General features: G+C 38.4%; 1 protein-coding gene across 10 annotated transcripts in view; it reads left to right on the top strand.

Annotated features, from left to right (window-relative positions):
* The window catches only part of MTRF1 (mitochondrial translation release factor 1), a 71,454-nt gene that overhangs the window by 6,818 nt on the left and 46,011 nt on the right, over nucleotides 1-18,625 (top strand). For 2 of the 10 annotated variants that reach the window (XM_045478034.1, XM_045478033.1), the window contains exons 2-5: nucleotides 11,570-11,738; nucleotides 11,855-11,987; nucleotides 13,602-14,027; nucleotides 18,449-18,540. In XM_045478034.1, coding sequence (XP_045333990.1) covers nucleotides 13,610-14,027; nucleotides 18,449-18,540 — 510 coding nt within the window. In that variant the 5' untranslated portion in view covers nucleotides 11,570-11,738; nucleotides 11,855-11,987; nucleotides 13,602-13,609. The other 8 variants (XM_045478041.1, XM_045478024.1, XM_045478061.1 and 5 more) reach the window with 8 other exon arrangements.

Genomic DNA, 18,625 nt, shown 5'->3' on the forward strand with positions numbered 1-18,625 from the left:
CAACAGACTTACCCTCGTAGCACTGCTCTCTATGCCATACCTTCCCAGTGGGCTTCATTCTCAACCCCTTTACTGAGTACTCTCTTCCTCCTCCTTTTAACTGCTACCCAACCCTTCACCAAGGACTTTGTCTCTCATTTTTCATCTTCCTCTCTGCATGTACCATAGGAGTTGGTGGGGGGAGAATCAGTATTTTTTCCCATCCCCCTGCCTCCTCCAAATCATAAGACTTCACCTTCATTTAAGGAAAAGGAAATCAATTTTGAGTCTATACCCATCAGCTCTGTCACTCTCTTCTTTTCATCTTGGTCACTATCCTCCATCTGGTCATTTGCCAAGTGACAATAGATGTCCTTTCAACTTCACTCACAATATCCATCTACTATGACTCCAATATCCATGTGGGTGATTCAAAACCCTAGCCTTGGACAAACTGTAGTCCATCCAGACAATGGAGTACTACTCTGCACTTAAAAAAAAAAAAAAAAATATCAAGCCACAAAAAGACATGAAAGAATCTTAAATGCATATTACTAAGTAAAAGAAGCCAATCTGAAAAGGCCACATGAGTCCAACCATATGACATTCCAGAAAAGACAAAAGTATGGAGACAGTAAAAAGATCCATGATTGCCAGAGGTTGGAGGAGGGAGGGATAAATAGAGCACAGAGGATGTTTAGGGTGGTGAAATTATTCTGTATGATACCATAATGGTAGATACATGTCATTGTACACTTTTCAAAACCTAGAGAGTTTTAACCAAATTTTTAATCAGCAACACTTGCCCTTCCTCTCAAATCAGAAATTCCAGGAATCTACTATCTTATTTTTCTAATTACATTTATTTCTTTTAATGCTTATTTATTTTGAGAGAGAGAGAGAGAGAGAGAGAGAGAGATTGTGAGCAGGGGAGGGGCAGAAAGAGGGGGAGAGAGAATCCCAAGCAAATTCTGAGCTCTCAGCACAGAGTCTGACATAGGACTTGATCCCATGAACCGAGAGATCATGACCTAAGCCAAAATCAAGAGTTGGACACTTAATCAACTGAAGCACCAAGGCGCCCCTCATTATTTTTAAAATACAAGAGATTTGCCAATATTCTTTCAACTCCAAGGAAACTCCTACAGTAGGCATGATGTACCTTTTATTAGAAATGAGATGCCAGCTTGTGGGAGTAATAGCCTGTTAGTGTAACATTGAGAGAAGTCTTTTTGCCATTGCATCAAAGCTCCAGCATCCTGCCTTCAGCATGAAGCCAAGAGCTATTGCTCTCAGAGGGTTGTTCTATATACATCTGTAATTTCTGACGATAGTGACTCCAATCAGATTCTCCTGGGGTTACCCCACATTCTGATGACAATCTCCTATTGTTCTTTCAACAAATTCAAACAAATATTTGTTGAATCCTTTTTAAGTGCCATTCACTCTTCAAGATGCAGGGGATCTGGGCTCACTCACTCTTCTATCCTCCATACACCTCTTCTTCAACTGCATCTAACTCACCAGTGCATCTAACTCACACCATTATCTCCTTGTCTATTCACTTATTCAACCCACAGTTGTTGGGCACCCATCTGTACCCATTGTTTTCTTCTTTCTTCCCTTCTCAGCCAAAACAGTGCCTTCTGGCCTATGCCAGAATTAGTTTCTCCATCTGTGCTTAGAAGAGAATATGTTTCTACCTTCTTTGGAGACTTTACTGCTCTCTCCTTATTCTTCCTTCTCTTCTTAATTACTGTTATCATTTTTTTTAAATTACTGTTATCAAACAATTATCCTACTTATACAAATGAGAACTGAAGTTTTAAAAATAAATTTGGGGGCTCCTGAGTGGCTCAGTCAGCTGGGCGTCCAACTCTTGGCTTCTGCTCAGGTCATGATCTCGTGATCTTACAGTTCATGAGTTTGAGCCCCACATCGGGCTTCGTGCTGACAGTGTGGAGCCTGCTTGGGATTCTCTCTCTCTCCCTCTGTCTCTCTGCCTTTCACCCGCCCGCTTTCTTTCTCTCAAAAATAAATAAATAAACTTTAAAAAAAAATTTAAGTTAATTTGCACTAAATTAAAAACCTGAGAAGTAAGGGTCATCTTGCCAAAGCTCAGGCACCTAGCCTCTGTGCTACACTGCCCCCCACAGCCTATGAACTAGTTTCCATGGCTTCTTGACCAGCCTCCTTCATTGTCTGCATAGCTGCCAAGGGAGTCTGTATTAATTTCCCATTGCTGCTGTAACAAATTGCTATACATTTAGTGGCTTACAGCAACACAGATGTATTACTGTAGAGTTCTGGAGGTCAGACGTCTGAAATGTGTTTTGCAAACTATGTTCCTTTTGGAGGCTGTAGCAGAGAATTCCTTTCCTTACCTTTCACAGCTTCTCCAGACCACCTGCATCCCTAGGCTTGTGGCCCCTTTTTCCATCTTCAAAGCCAACAGCATAGATTCTCTCTCCTCTGACCTCTGCTTCCCCCTCACATCTTCTCTGACTCTAACTCCACCACCTCTCTCATCAGGACTCTTGTGATCACACCCACCAAGATAATGCAGGGTAATCTCCCCATCTCAAGATCCTTAACTTAATCACATCTGCAAAGTCCCCTTTTTCCATGTAAAGTAACACATTCACAGATTCCAGGGATTAGGATGTGAATTTTGTCAGGAAGCGGGGCATGATTCAGCCTGCCGAGTTATCTTTGTAAACTACAAAATCCTTCTGTGGCTTTCAAGAGAAAGCTGAACCTCTTTGCCTCAGTATGCGAAGCCCATTATGATTCTGTTCCTGCCTGCCTGTACAGCCTCGTGTCCCACCACTTAACCAGACTCTGCCACTTGTCATTTCTCAAATTCTCAGTGTATATCTGTGATGCCCTGTCTGTGACTTGCTAACTCCATCTTGTCCTTCCAAACTCAGATTAAGCATCATCTTGTCCCAGAAGCCATCTCTGCTCACTACTCTAATGTGGTTGAACCTCCTCCACATTGTCAAAACACTCAGCACTCACCTCTAATACAGCACTCTTCACACCATGTTGAAGTTAACTTACTTGTCCATTTCCCCCATTAGACTGAAGATCCTCTGGATTGGACACTATGTCTTACTTGACTGTACTCCCTGCGTTTTACAGTTGGTGCTCACAGATATCTTTGCCGAATTAATCATCTTCCTGCCATGCACATGGCATAGCATTTTACATGTAGCAGAGAATCAAAGTCATGTTGGTTACATTGAAAGGCCGTTGTTTTTACCTCCTCAAGAATCAAAAGATAATGTATCATCTTATACAAAAGATATTCAGAATTTGGGACTTGTGTCCTGTTCCCCAGAACTACAAAATCCGGTGTGAACGATACATTGCCAACTAAGTATGATACAAGAAAAGATTGAGCAGCATCACAAGAGATGTAAGGAGATCACATGAGAGCTCAAAAGGAGGCGGAACTAACTGTGATTAGGTGGATGGGCCGATCTATAAAAAACGGTGACAGCAGGAATGGTGTCCATCTTCCTCACCACTCAACTCCTAGCACTGAGCAGCATGCTTGGCACATAGTGGGTATACGCCAAGTCCCAGCTTGATGAAGACAATTCCACTGTATTCACTCCAGACAGAGAAATTAATGTGAAGAAAAACCATAAGGCTTTGAAATGGGCAAAAAGATTATGGGACAGTCCTGCGGAATGGACTGTTTTCCCTTGCCTTTGAGCTGTTTTATAACTCTTTAAAGTTGCAGAAAACTGCTAACAATGCAAAGGATTCTTGTTGCCAGCAATGCAAATTGTGTGTGATAGAGATGCAAATTATTACTGTCTTGTGTATATTGACCAGCCTTTCATCTTTTTTTCTTTTCTTTTTTTTTTTATTTGAGAGAGAGTGTGCACCTGCATGAGCAGGGAAGGGATAGAGGGGGAGGGAGGGGGAGAGAGAGAGAGAGAGAGAGAGAGAGAGAGAGAGAATCTTAAACAGGCTCCATGCTCAGTGCGGAGCCTTACACGGACTCAATCCCACAACCCTCGAATCATGACCTGAACCAAAATCAAGAGTCAGACACTCAACCAACTGAGCCACCCAGGCGCCCCCGATTTTTCATCTCTTAAACAAATTCATTTTAGTGTTCCTTATGGCATATTTATGTCTTCTCTCGGGATTTTTCTTTAGTTGTAACATCCTTTATTCATAATTAGTTAAAATTTTTAACAGATGTACATCTCATACCAGTACAAGGATCATAGTCTCACCTTTAAAAAAAAAATACCATTTAGCAATATGAACAAAAAGACACGTTTGAAATTGTGTTTTGGGGAAATAAGGAGTCTTCCGGTTGAACTGAGACATGAGGTTCTTGGAGGGTATCACGAGCGAAGAAAGGCTGATTGGAGTCACATCGGTGCGGTGCTGAAGGGATGACGCACCATTAAATGAGACAGAAAACAGGTGGCAGAAACAAGGTCACAGTGTAGCCCCCCTGTCTTGGTTCAAACCCTTCTGGCCAATATATTGTCTCTTGGGCACAACCTAGAGCAAGTCGTGTAGGCATACTGGGCTTTGCAATTGAACCTAAACTGGGTTTTGCAATTGAACCTACTTCATAGGGGTTTTGAAAGATTGAATGAGTTAGTTCAATGTAAAACATTCAGAGCATTACCTGATAAAGAATAAGTACTCAGTGAAGGTTAACCACTGTATTGTTGTCACAGTTCACCATTCTTTGTCTGAAGTACTTGGGAGCACATGTTTTCAAACTTTGGAATATTTTGGACTTAGAAAGGAAAATGTGTGTGCTGTTTGTTACATAAGACTGTTAGTGGGATCCGGGCCAGCACCCTATAAATACATGAATATTTTTTTCAGTAAAATATATGAACATTTATTCCAAGTGAGATAAATAAAGATATAAATGGCCTCACATCAGTCCAAGTCAGGATTGCCTGACAAATTCGGAAGCTTTGCCCATCCAATAATTTACTAAGACTTCAGTTTTCAGACATTTTTTAATTCAAAATTAAGTTTTTCAGAGCTTTGGGGACTTGGGAATTACAGACAACTGTCATATTACTGAAGTAAGAAAAGATCAGATTCAAATAGAATTTGGAAATCCTGGAAATGGTTTGGAAAGGAAGCTTTTGAATTTGATCACCTCTCCACTTTGGCAAAGTTTTCACTTTTCCTTTTAAAAATTTCAAAGCAAGGGCAACCAGTAGTTGAGGAGGATAAGTTTTGTAACCAAACTCAAGGAGTTCACTGCTTGGGGTGCATTAAATTGAACACGACCCAAAAGAGCATTGAAAGCAAAGAACTTGCTATTACTTATTACAAATAAGGAGACAGGGAGATAGCTCTCAAAGCACTGTCTCCCCCAGAGGGTTAGTACAGGAAGCTTTTATTCAGTATATTGGGGACAGGGTCAGGATGCTTGCAGAGACACTGGTTCAATTGTGCATGCCTACCATGTCGACACACTAGGCATACATTTTTCGTTAAAAAAACGGCAGAAAACCCCACCCACGGCAGATCTTAACATTATAATGAGCTAAAGGTACCCTCGGGACAACTGGAGGTCATCGGAGCAGGTACTCAGCCCCAATCTGGCTCAAACCTGCTCAAGTGAAGGGCTGTCAAGTGAGACACACCTAGCTAGGTATCTCCTTGGCTAAAACTGTTGGTTCTGCAAAACAAAACACATTCCATCCCGGTTTTGCCCCCTCCTTTTCCTCCCTTCTGCTTATAGCTTTCAGCCCTCAGATTTGAGTAACATCCCAATTGCATCCTAGCTAACATTTTCTCTTTGTAGACATTCTAGCTAATAAATGAAGAAAGAATGATAAAACACCACCATTTTGCAGCCTCTAGTGAAATAATGGATCTAGGCAATCAGGAGCTGCTAGTATCATTTTTAAAACACACAACTAAATATTTTGCACCTCCCTTTGGAAGCGTCTAACCCACCTATAAGGTACTTTTGCCTCAAAAATTTTAATCTGAATTGATCAAGCCAAGGAGCAGTTTATAGGAAATACAGGTAACAAAGGAACATGATAAACACTGCAACACAATTCTGGGAAAATCCAGATTGTGTGAAACTCCTCAAGGCAAAAGGTCTGGTTTCTTCAACACATATACTGCAAGGGAAAAAAAGGTGGGGGGGGGGGGGGAGACCTGTGGATTAAAACAAACCAAAAATATAGCAAGAAATTGCAATACATGGACCTCATTTCAATACCAATATGAACAAACTGCCAAAGAAAAAATCTGATACAGTGAGAAGAATTTGAACACGAACTGGGTATTTGATAATGTTAGGAAGCTATTTTTTTAAATATTTATTTGTTTTTTAGAGAGAGAGAAAGAGACAGTGTGTGAGCAGGGGAGGAGCAGAGAGAGAGGGAGACACAGAATCCGAAGCAGGCTCCAGGCTCCAGGCTCCAAGCTGTCAGCACAGACCCGAAGTGGGGCTCGAACCCATGAGCTGTGAGATCATGACCTGAGCCGAAGTCGGACACCCAACCGACTGAGCCACCCAGGCACCCCAGGAAGCTATTTTTAATTTGAGGAGGTAATTATCTTTTTAAAAAGGCTTTATTTTCTGGAGCTACCTACTAACATATTTACAGATGTTTTGTATTTGCTTCAAAGTAATTCTGTGAGGATATGGGGAGCAAGCCTAGGGAGGAGGGCAGGTTAACACTGCATTGATAACTTGAGAATTTGGGACCGGTGCATAGAGGTTCATTATATTGTTCTCCCTAATTTTGAACTATTTGAAAACTGTTGTAATACAAAGGGAAGAAATGGAAAGATAAATATCTACACATACACACACTATAGATTTCCTCCACATAGACTACTTTGGATCTAAGACAGAAAAGACTTTAATGCTTATAAAGGGTATTTAAATACCACTGTTAAGAGAAAAAAAGAATAAAATTTACTGAAACAACTATATGAAAATATATGATTCAAAACTGAAGTAAATGATTTAAGAAAAACATTTAGCCTGAAATTCAGGATGATATATGGAAGAGATGAAATTACCAAGGAGTCTTAGGAGAGCTTATCAAAGCTGACTTCAACCTAGGCTAATACCAGTTTAGGATAGAATAAAAATGGGGCGCCTGGGTGGCTCAGTCGGTTAAGCGGCCGACTTCGGCTCAGGTCATGATCTCGTGGTCCGTGAGTTCGAGCCCTGCATCGGGCTCTGTGCTGACAGCTCAGAGTCTGGAGCCTGTTTCAGATTCTGTGTCTCCCTCTCTGACCCTCCCCCATTCATGCTCTGTCTCTCTCTGTCTCAAAAATAAATAAACGTTAAAAAAATAAAAATAAAAAAATAAAAAAGAATAAAAATGAGTTCCCAAGATCACTTCTTCTTTGTCCTGCTTATGCTTTTTCTTTTCTTTTCTTTTCTTCTCTTTTCTTTTCTTTTCTTTTCTTTTTTCTTTTCTTTTCTTTTCTTTTTAATAGGAAAAGGAAGAGAGTAGGTTGACTTTTTAAGACATCTCTGACTGCAAATAAGGAGAGATCCAGTTTCAATAATGCCAGCAGGTGGCGCGTTTCCTGGCTTTTTTTTTTTTTTTTTTAAATCAAAGCTAAGAAAAATTTGAGCACCAGTATGAATATATGAAAATAAGAAACGCTGCCTTTTCATCTTCGTATTCTGCTTCTTTCAGGGAAAATACTTTACAAGAATACAGGTAGAATAACCTTTGTTTTGCTGTTTCTTTTCCACGTAAGTGAGGGCTTGAATTCTGTATTAAATTGTTAAATAATTCCTAGTTTCACTTTTTCTAGAATAAAATACAGCTGGTTAAAATACCAAATGGCTGCCAATCTGCACATTGTGGAATGCCTCAGGATGTGGTAAAAGACCCTAAACTGAACCAGAGAGTCAATGTGCATTTCACAGTGGGCTGTGACCCATAGTGTTTTATGGCTTGCATCCTGGGATTTTATGTTGCTTTCAGTACCTCGGAACATTTCCCAGATGGGCCCAAAGGTTTCAACTTAGCCTGGAACAATCTCTACACCCACCCTGGTTTGACTCCCCAAAGAATATCCAGAGCTGAGGAAACCCTGGTGCTCTGCTTCTCTCAGGGAAAAAGCCCTAAGTGGATGCTTTTTGATGCGGAATCTCTGTAGAAGGACATAAATCAACCTTCTCTTAGTACTGCAGAAACAAGAGTGTCCCCAGAATCTTTAAAACAATCTGGAGGTTGGGGCGCCTGGGTGGCACAGTTGGTTAAATGTCCGACTTTGGCTCAGGTCATGATTTCACAACTGGTGAGTTGGAGCCCTGCATCAGGCTCTGTGCTGCCCCTCCCCTACTAGTGCTCTGTGTCTCCCTCTCTATCTCTCTCAAATATAACTAAACATTAAAAATTTTTTTTTTAAATAATAAAACTATCTGGAGGTCTCTGAGAAGAAGCTAAGTGAAAATCCCCATTCTCTACCCTTTGGAAATTGGGCTAAGTTTGCTGTATGTAAATGGATCTGAAAAATCGCTGCAAATATTTTGGTGTTTGAGCTTGCTCCAAGACAGAGGAAAGGGACATAGGTCATTTAGTTTTTAAAGGCACACCAAATTGTCAGTGCCCATTACACATATATTCTTAAAAGAAATTTTTATGAGATCAACTTTATAGTGAGAAATATTTCAGACATAATAGCTCTTGTTGCTAATTTAATCAAATGCTATTATTTTCACTGAATCAACCTTTTTATTACTATTTCCAGAAAAATGTTTCCTGTAATATATCAGGCTCTTTGGAAGTAGAAGTTAACTTTATAAAATGATTCAATAATAATAACTCCCATGAGGCTTTTTCAATCAAACATTAAAGAATGTAGTTTTTTCTTCTTTTATAGCTGTCTTATTTATAATAATGCTTATTAAAAAACTTCAGGAAATCCAGAATACTATAAAGAAAATAAGAATGACCTATAATTCCACTGGACTTTTATTTTATTTTTAAAGTTTATTAATTTGTTTTGAGAGAGACAGAAAGTGTGAGTGGGGGAGGGGCAGCAAGAGAAGGACAAAGACCGAATCCCAAGCAGGCTCCTCACTGTCAGCAAAAAGCCCAACGTGGGGTTCAAACTCACAAACCATGAGATCATGACCTGAATTGAAGCTGGATGCTTAACCAACTAAGCCACCCAGGTGCCCCTCCACTGGACTTTTAAATATATATGCATCACATGTGTTGTTCAAATGGAATAGTTTGCTGAGTTTTTTTGTCCCCCTCACATCTCCCCCCCCCCTTTTTTTGGCTGAGCGTTTTTTTAGCAATGTCATTTTCATTTAATGATTTATTGTGGACATTATTGTGTATTAATAAATGTAGATATACCACATTATATTCTTTTTAAAAAAAACATGGAGGAGGAAGCAGTATTTATAACACCAAGGATAAATGTCTTTAGGGATTTTTTTAAATTGAGAAATAAAATACATAAAGTACGTAAAGTTTCATGTACTATATCTCAATAGATTTTTACATATGTAAATGTCTTAGTCCACTTGGGCTGCCATAACAAAATACCACAGCCTGAGTGACTTAAACAACAGAAAAACCTTCACACTTTGGGAGGCAGGGAAGTCCAAGATCAAGGTGCCAGCAGGGTAGATTTCATTCTGAGGCCTCTTTGTCTTAGAGAAAGAGGGACAGAAAAAGAAGAGACAGCTTGCACTCACAAGCTTCTTACAAGGGCACAAATGCTACTAGATCGGGCTTTCACCTTTATGGCTCACTTAACCTTAAAGGCCCGATTTCCAGTGCAGTCATATTGGAGGGTAGCTTCAACATATTATTAGATTTGGGAACGCAGGGGACACAATTTGGTCCATAGCAGTAAGGCTTATTTTTTAAAGAGAATAAATCTTTGTATACTATAATACTTAAATTATTATGTCTGCATACACAAATCAAAATAAAGAATTAAAGGATTTCATTGGATAATTTAGGAGAATGATTTATGTGGATCCTTTGGAATTTGTTCTCTACTGGAAAATAAACTCCATATAGGCAAAGTTTTGTCTTTTCTAGTCATTGTTAAATTTTCATATCCAGAACACAGTGAGTAGACATAACTGGTACTCATTATTGAATGAATGATTGTTTTCCTTTTTCTTTCTTTTTTTGAAGGAAGGAGAGTATCAGAGCTTAGGAGCCACAGATCATTAAGACAAACTGCCTTGACTGAATCTCAGTTCTATTACTCATCAGTTCTTTTACCTTGGACAAGTTACTTAAGCTCTCTATGCCTTAGTTTTTTCCTCTTCCACAAAATGGATATTTTAGGGTTGTTGTAGTATGGATTAAACTAATAGGCTTAAACCATTTAGTATATAATTTAATATATACTAGATAGAAGTAGATACCTTTAACTAGGTAATGTTAGATATTTACATTTAGGGTTAATTGTCCTTTTTATATGGGATTGTAACCTAAGAAAATATCCTATGAATTTGGTTATATGGGTTGATGTTTACCTTGGCTTTTCAGAAAGTGATATTGAGACACAGCTGTCGTGTAACTTGTAAATGTGATCGCCACTGGAATATCCAAAGTAAGGCAATATGTTTGCATTCTCCTGGAATTGTCTATTAGTTGGTTTATTTAATCGGTAGTTTACAAGCTATGAACCTAGTTTGAGCCCCTAAATTCTGTATGTGCATGCAACATCTATAAAGTCATTAATTTGTGGATATATGTAGTCTTCTATCTTTAAGATCCTGTTATGATTTTTAAAAATATAAATTTATATCCTCCTTTAGTTACTAGGTATTTTCTCAAGCAGTGGAAGTTGAAGTACAACTATTAACATGCAAAATCCTGGGGCGCCTGGGTGGATCAGTTGGTTAAGTGTCTGACTTCAGCTCAGGTCATGATCTCATGGTCCATTAGTTCAGGCCCCGTGTCAGGCTCTGTGCTGACAGCCCAGAGCCTGGAGACTGCTTTAGATTCTGTGTCTCCCTCTCTCTCTGCCCCGTCCCTGCTCACGCTGTATCTCTCTCCCTCTCAAAAAAATAAATAATAAATAAATAAATAAATAAATAAATAAATAATAAACATTAAAAAGTATTTTGTTAAAAACATGCAGAATCCCACAGGAAAAAAAATAAATAAATAAAAATGAAAAAACCATGCAGAATCCCCAAATTTGGGGGTGATGAAAAGGGAGTCCTCAAAAAAAAACAACACTGCTTTAGTGGCTCCACATATAAGGACATTTCTTTTCATTTCAAATTACTATATTGTAATTCTTGATCTCCTAATCAGAATGGTAGAGAATCTCTCTCATGTGATTTGCCTGTAACTATGAAACCAAAGGTACATCAAAGGCAGCCTGGGCATAAACTACAACTCCCAGGATTCCCGGGTGGGAGCCCCGGGAGTTGTAGTTCATTCTACATTTCACCACCGCCCACCCTCCTTACCCCATCGCAACCCACGCCCTGGGCTCAGGTTCTGGATAAGTACTGCGCGGGTGGTCATCTCCTGGGATATTCATTTTTGCCTTATTTTTTTTTTTTCTTTCTCGATTTGTCATTTTTCCCTTGCGTTTCCCCTGTTAGCTGTTAACACGCACGCCCACGACGACTCCGGAGAGGCTGAGAGCAAGCGTCCACCCGGAAGAAGTGATACCGGAAGTGAAAGTAATCCCGTGTGTGTCGGGCTGAAATGTAGCAGGTCACAGAGAGTTCCGGCTACAGTAAGGAAAGCTGTCCTACTTATATTTCTTAGGTACTCACTTTTTTTTTTTTTCTTTTTTCTATTTTAGACCTTTTAAAGGTCTTTTTTCTATCCCCATTTTTCTTTCATGTTGCCTGTTTGGGATCACTCCGTATTCTGAATTACAGAATCTGGTTTACGTGTGCTGCTCTGGCGCAGGTTTAGTATCACTTCTGACCTGCCGACTCTTGAGAATTGTCCTTAGAGTACCGACTAATCCTGGTCTTGTGGTGCGTGACGGAGAAGACTTGCCGTTCTAAGGTATAGGTAACACTAGCGAGTAAAACGTCTTGGGTTTTTTCCCCCCCTCTAAACATTGAGGTTCATGACCTTAAGAGTTATTTACTCTACTACTGTTCCTAGGATGGAAATTTTAGCTAGAAATGTTCTAACAAAAATTTGTCATCCTTTTGATTTGTCCTTGTTTTCAATTGGACACTCTTCCTCCGATGTGCTTGAGACTGCATGTAAAGACATTGGAAACCTGCTGAAGGACTGTCACATTTATGGCTGTTGGGTATTGGTGCATCCTTCTACAGTCTTTTTCCAAATGTGATTCAGTATGTTAAAGTTTGTTAATAGAATCCTACAAAATCTGTAGATTTTGGAGATCATTCTGAATATTTTATTTCCTAGGAGATTATGATATTCAACTTAGCAGACTTACAGTGATCAAATGAGTTTAATATATGAATGTACCTCCTAGCATAGTAGGAACACCAGAGACAATAAAGATTGATTCTGATAAAATTTTGACCCTTACTTCAACTTTGAACCTCGAATTTTAGGGGCAAAGTGTTTTTATCTTTATCTTTCCCCTTTCTTAATAAAACTACTTTGTGCTTTTGTTAGCTTCTGATTGTCTATTAGAGGGAAGAACAGGTAAATCAGTGTACACAGACAATTTCAGCTAACTTGTAATTTTTTTAAGTAACTGTTTTTTCCTGATTGTGGAAGTAATACATGCTGTGCATATAGAAAAATTTTAAACGCCGAAAGGTAGAAAAGCTAGACGGCAAGCAAAAGGTATCCACAAGCCCACAACTAGAGATCATCTTGTTAACATTTTGTTCTATTTCTTTTTTAGGTCCCCCCCCCCCAAAAATACTCTGTTTACCTTTTTTACATGTATACCATATGTCATAGAAAAATTTAAAAACCTAATTGAGATTATATTGTTTTGCATTCTGCTTTTTTCATTTAATGCAGATATCACCGCTGTCCCTTTTTACCAGACCTACTTTCTTAGTATAATATTTGAAGTTTTCTTCCTTTAGGGTCTCAGCTAAAAGGGAAGCACCTGATTGCAGAATTGAGAATGGAAAGCACTGAGCTTTGCACAAGCAAACTGCAGTCTAGTATTAGCTCTGCCTGTCTGGCTGAGTGAATAATCATGATTAAGTCAGTTGACTTCCTTGGACATCTGGATACCTAGAATTAATGAATTAGACAAGAAAACAGTTAATATCTTCTTCAAACTTCAGGAATCTATGAATATGTGAACTACCTAAAGCTTGCATGATTATTTCATACCTTTCAAGTGTTTGTTCACATAGTCAATTCTAGATTCCAAATACTTTCTAGAAAATAGCTGATTTAATCCAGTTTGTTAATATATTTATCAGTTATGCTCCTACTCATTTGCCTTCGCTAATTATATACATTGGATGAATAGAAAACAGTGCTATATTCATTTATTTTAATATGTTATATTCAGATGTTTGGAGAATTATTTTCTTTTTATGGATTATTGAATTTCAGGACAGTGTTTGGAGCTGGCTGCGGCTGTGAACTGAGCAAGATTTCTTGAGACTTCTTCCAGCTTTTATATTTGCAGAGTTGATTTTTTTTCAGATTGTGTTTATTATATTTCAGATGCTGAGATGAATCGTCACCTGTGTGCTTGGCTTTTTAGACTTTCATCTCGTAATGGTTACCACCAGTGCCACATCCACCACCAGTCTCATCAGTTTACACAGAGACATTTTGATACAAAACTGTGGGTTTTTAGACAAAACAGGCATCCCGTTCTCCATCATCTGTTAAATAAGAATTGTCCCAGGAGATATTGTCATCAAGACACCAGGATGCTGTGGAAGCATAAAGCACTACAGAAATATATGGAGGACCTGAGTAAGGAGCACCGTATGCTTGATCAGTGTTTGCAGCGAGTGTCTCTGAATGAAGGGGACCGAAGAGCCTTGAATAGAAGGCATGCCAAGTTGGCACCACTCGCAGCCATTTACCAAGAAATTCAGGAGGCTGAGCAAGCAATTGAAGAATTAGATTCAATGTGTAGAAGTAGGTAAAAGATACGTGTGTGTATAAGGACATGATTGATTATAGGTTAAAGCTTTATTGAATTGCAGTCTTTTAAAAAACCTACACTCAGCGAAGACAGGATTCTCCCCTGGGTGTTTAAAGTATTTCAGCTACTAAAAATCAACTACTAAGAGACCAAGCTCCTCGTGGTGCTTGCCAAGTTTTTAGGGTCTAGGAAACTGAATTATTAATCTTTTCAGAAATTTTAACTTATTGAGCAGGACTTTATTGAGCACTGTCCTACGTGTATAGCAGAGACACAAAAATACAGTTCCAACCCCATCAAAGGGCTCATATGGTCTAGGTGTTATTTCATCTTCCCAGAAAGAAACTCTGCACCCTGTAGCCATCTTGTCCCAATTCCCCCTTCCCTACCAACCAGAAGCAACTGCTAATCTACTTTCTAGATTTACTCACTTCAGGCATTTATAGAGTCATGCAATGTATCCTCTGTGATTGGTTTATTTCATTTAGCCTAATATTTTCAAGGTTCATCTATGTTGTAGCATGTATTTGTACTTTTTATTGTGGAACTGTATTCCATTGTATGGATATACCACATTTTCTTTTCATCTATCCATTCATCAGTTAATGGATATTGAATTGTTTCCACTTTTTGGTTATTAACAACAATGGTGCTACAATTTCTGAGTCTTGTAACTCTACATTTTACCTTTTGAACAGTTGGAAGACTGTTTTCCAAAGTGGCTTCACCATTTAAATTCTGCCCTTTTGATTCTAGCTATCCTAATGGGTGGAGATGATATCTTATTGTGGCTTTGATTTGCATTTCCCTGATTAATGATGTTGAGCATCTTTTCGTGTGTCTGTTGGTCATTTGTAATTCATCTTTGGTTAAATGACTGTTCAGATCCTTTGCCTATTTTTAAATTATTTTTCTTGCTATTGACTTGTGAGAGTTCTTTATATTATAGCTGCAAGTTTCTTATCAGATATATGCAAAAATTATCTCTGTGGGTTATTTTTTGAATCACTATAATTTTTTTTAGGATCTTATTTTTTTTTAATGTCTGTTTATTTATTTTGAGAGGGGGGAGGGGAAGAGAGAGAATTCCAAGCAGGCTCTGTCAGTACAGAGCCTGATGGGAAGCTTGAACCCACGAACCGTGAGATCATGTCCAGAGCCAAAATCAAGAGTCAAACGCTTAACCAACTGAACCACCCAGGCCCCCTGAGATTTTATTTTTAAGTAATCTCTACATCTAACGTGGGGCTTGAACTCACAACCACAAGATCAAGAGTCGCATGCTCTATCTACTAAGCCAGCCAGCTGCCCCTTCCCCCCCCTTTTTAAAAAAAAGATTGAAGCACCATAATATTTAATTTTCATGATGTCAGATTTATCTTTTTTTTTTTTTCTTGTTGCTTGTGTTTTTGGTGTCCTAAGAAACTGTTGTGTAATCTAAGGTCACAAAGGGTACATCATGTTTACTTCTGAGAGTTATATTTTTAGCCTTATATTTAGTTATTTGATCTATTTGAATTAATTTTATATATGATGTGAGATGTGTATTTTTAATTTTAGTATTTCTTAATATTGCTGTTGCCTTAACATTTTTCCTTCTATGAAAATTTTCCAAAATGTACACAAGTTGAGAGAAAAATATGATGAACTAACCTGGGATTCAACATTTATCCAGATAGTGCTTTAAGCTTTTAGTTTCTAAACTTTCCCCTGTGCTTCATCCTGTTTCATTAAGTGTTAGAGACATTAAGCAACGTCAAGGCCAGTCACAGTTACACCTATAAATTTCTGGATTTCCAAAGACTTGTATTGTCCTGCCTTCTGTTGGTGGTACCATGAGTTTCTCACCTATTGTTTAATGAGGACTTTTTTTACTCTTTTGTATTATGCCACTCAAATTTGTAATTCATTGGTTTTGGGAAAGTTCTTTGCACATAATAGGAACTGACTAAATGCTTTCTAAATTAAATTGACATAACCTTCTTCAGCCTTGGTTGTATCATGTATAATTAAGACTGGATTGGATTGCTTCTGAAATGTCTTCTAGGTCTGCAATTCTGCTATTCTCTAATAAAAGCTACATTTCCTGTCTTAGTATGTGCCAGGCACTTAAGCTAAGTATTTTACAAATATTACCTCATTTGAATATTCACAATAATCTGCTGAGGTAAAATCTTCATTTTATAGATGAAGCAACTGAGAGCTTAAGATGTTAAAGGTCACTCAGCCAGTCAGGTGAGGAGTAAGGATTTGAATCCAATCAGTGAGACTCCACAGCCTCTGTTCTTATCCACTGCACAATGATTCAAAGTCCAGGAGGCTCTACCTCTGTGGTATACCTTTCAATAGTCCCCTTCTATTCTTTCTGCTCATTTATATCTTTATTATATCTCATCCTGAATGATTACGATAAATTCCTAACTTGTGCCACTTACAGGCTTTCCCAGTTAAGTGCAACCTTAATCTATTACTCCCCTGCTCAGAATTTTCAGTAGCTCCCATTGCGTATAAATACATATTTCTTGATTTGGCTTTTAAGAGCCTCTGCAGAGTGACACCAGCCTCTCTGTGTAGTGTGTTAATTCCCATTGCATACGCTACTTTCCAAGAAAAATAGATAACTCACCGTTCCCTGAATATTCCAGTATCATCCCATGTCTGTCTTTGCACTTACTGTTACCCACCAATGTCACCTTGTTAAAATTCAGTCCCCTTTTACGTATGGCTTGGATGTCATACTTTTGCCTCAATCCCCTCTGTAAAACAAATAAGTTTACCTTTCTCTGTTTTGAATTTTGATCCTTTGTCTTAAAAGTTAATTGGTTTGGGGTCCCTGGGTGGCTCGGTCGGTTAAGCGTCCAACTTTAGCTCAGGTTATGATCTCGCAGCTCATGAATTCGAGCCCCGTGTCAGGCTCTGTGCTGACAGCCTACTTTGGATTCTGTGTCTCTCTTTTTCTGCTCTCCCCTGCTCTGCTTGTACTCTGTCTTTGTCTCTGTCAAAAATAAACTAACATTAAAAAAAAAAGTTAATTAACTTCTGCCCCTTCCCTCATCATCTGTTCTCAAGGACAGAGCCTGTGTCTCACTCATCTTTATATTTCCTGCAGCACCAAACATAGGATATAATAGACAAACCTTTGTTGATATAATGAAATTGAATTAAGTTGGATTTTATAGATCAGTAAACAGAGGCCACAAAAATAATTTTATGTGACTGCAAATCACGTTTTTCTTTTGACCTATCAAGTATCTATACGGAGTATTGTCATGCTGGTTTCCATTTGTGGCATAAGTGCATACTGTGGGGCCACTAGTGATATTACAATTCTGCAACAGATGATCCATAATTAGAATTTAGTTTGGCACCTTATCAGAAAGCCTTTCTCAAGTGCTGAAGTCTGGGTTAGACCCCCCCTTTATGCCTCCATGGCACTGTCATATCACATGTTTTAATCGTGTACATATCCATCTTTCCCACTACGCTGAGCCACTTGAGGCCTAGAATCCTGTTTTATTCATCCTTGTGTTCCCAACAAGTAGCAGAGTATCTGGCGCATAATAAGTGTTAAATGTTGAAAGCATGAAAGAGGCATAGAATCCCACCAGACCTTAATGGCTTCCATGACTAGGGAAGAAGTTTCAAGAGCCTTCTCTCTTTTATGATTATGATTTTTTCATTTCTGTTTTCTTACTAAGAATCAACAATTTCTACCTCAATTTGCAAGCATTGCCACTAACAAATGGAGTCTCGGTATCTAGCAATGGAGGCAAAGGTTATGAGATCCACCAAGCTTGGCTACTGTCTCTCATTGGTAGCTTTCTTGTTGGGAGTTCTATGATTTAACTTTCTGCTTTTGAAATGATGTGAAAAGGACCATTGTTTCCATAAAACAGAAGTTACAAAGATGTTTTGTTTGACCTGCATGGTGTTCTTAAAAAATGTTTACTAGGGATAAACATTTCAAGAGACTTCAAACTTTTAAGAGTTCTTATTTCTGACTTTGAAAAAAATGGAGGCTCTACTAGCCATGCTAGATTACCCACCGTGTGTGGAGTAATGGCTGCCACCTTGAAGACAAAAAGTGGTCACCCCAATTTTCTCCAAAACTCTCCTTACTTGGGTTTATATTTAATTAACCAGTTCCTTAAACAATCATCGATTTCTAGAATTAATTGTACACATTCAAATCATAAACTCTTTGGGGCACCAGTCATACTTCTTTTCACGCTGACTTTTTTAGACAAAGTTCACAAGTACTTATAAATTGATATTGTCTATTCTAACTGTTCTTTTGTATAATCCCTTTACTTCACAACTGAAATAAAACTTAGTAGGCAGAGATTAGGTAGCTGTTTAAGAGTTTCTCTATGAGTATTTAAAAACATTTATCATTTCTGTTGCTGTTTTGTAGGTCTAAATCAACAAGATGAAAAGCAGTTACAAGAACTTGCATTGGAAGAGAGACAAACCATGGCTCAAAAAATCAGTATGTTATACAGTGAGGTATGTTTTAGGTGGCAGACTACTCAATTTTGTTAATATAAAAGAATATTGTTTTGCTAGGATATATTGTGCTCAAAGTACTTTC

Source organism: Leopardus geoffroyi, chromosome A1, assembly GCF_018350155.1.
Source record: "Leopardus geoffroyi isolate Oge1 chromosome A1, O.geoffroyi_Oge1_pat1.0, whole genome shotgun sequence".
Classification (NCBI taxonomy): domain Eukaryota; kingdom Metazoa; phylum Chordata; class Mammalia; order Carnivora; family Felidae; genus Leopardus; species Leopardus geoffroyi.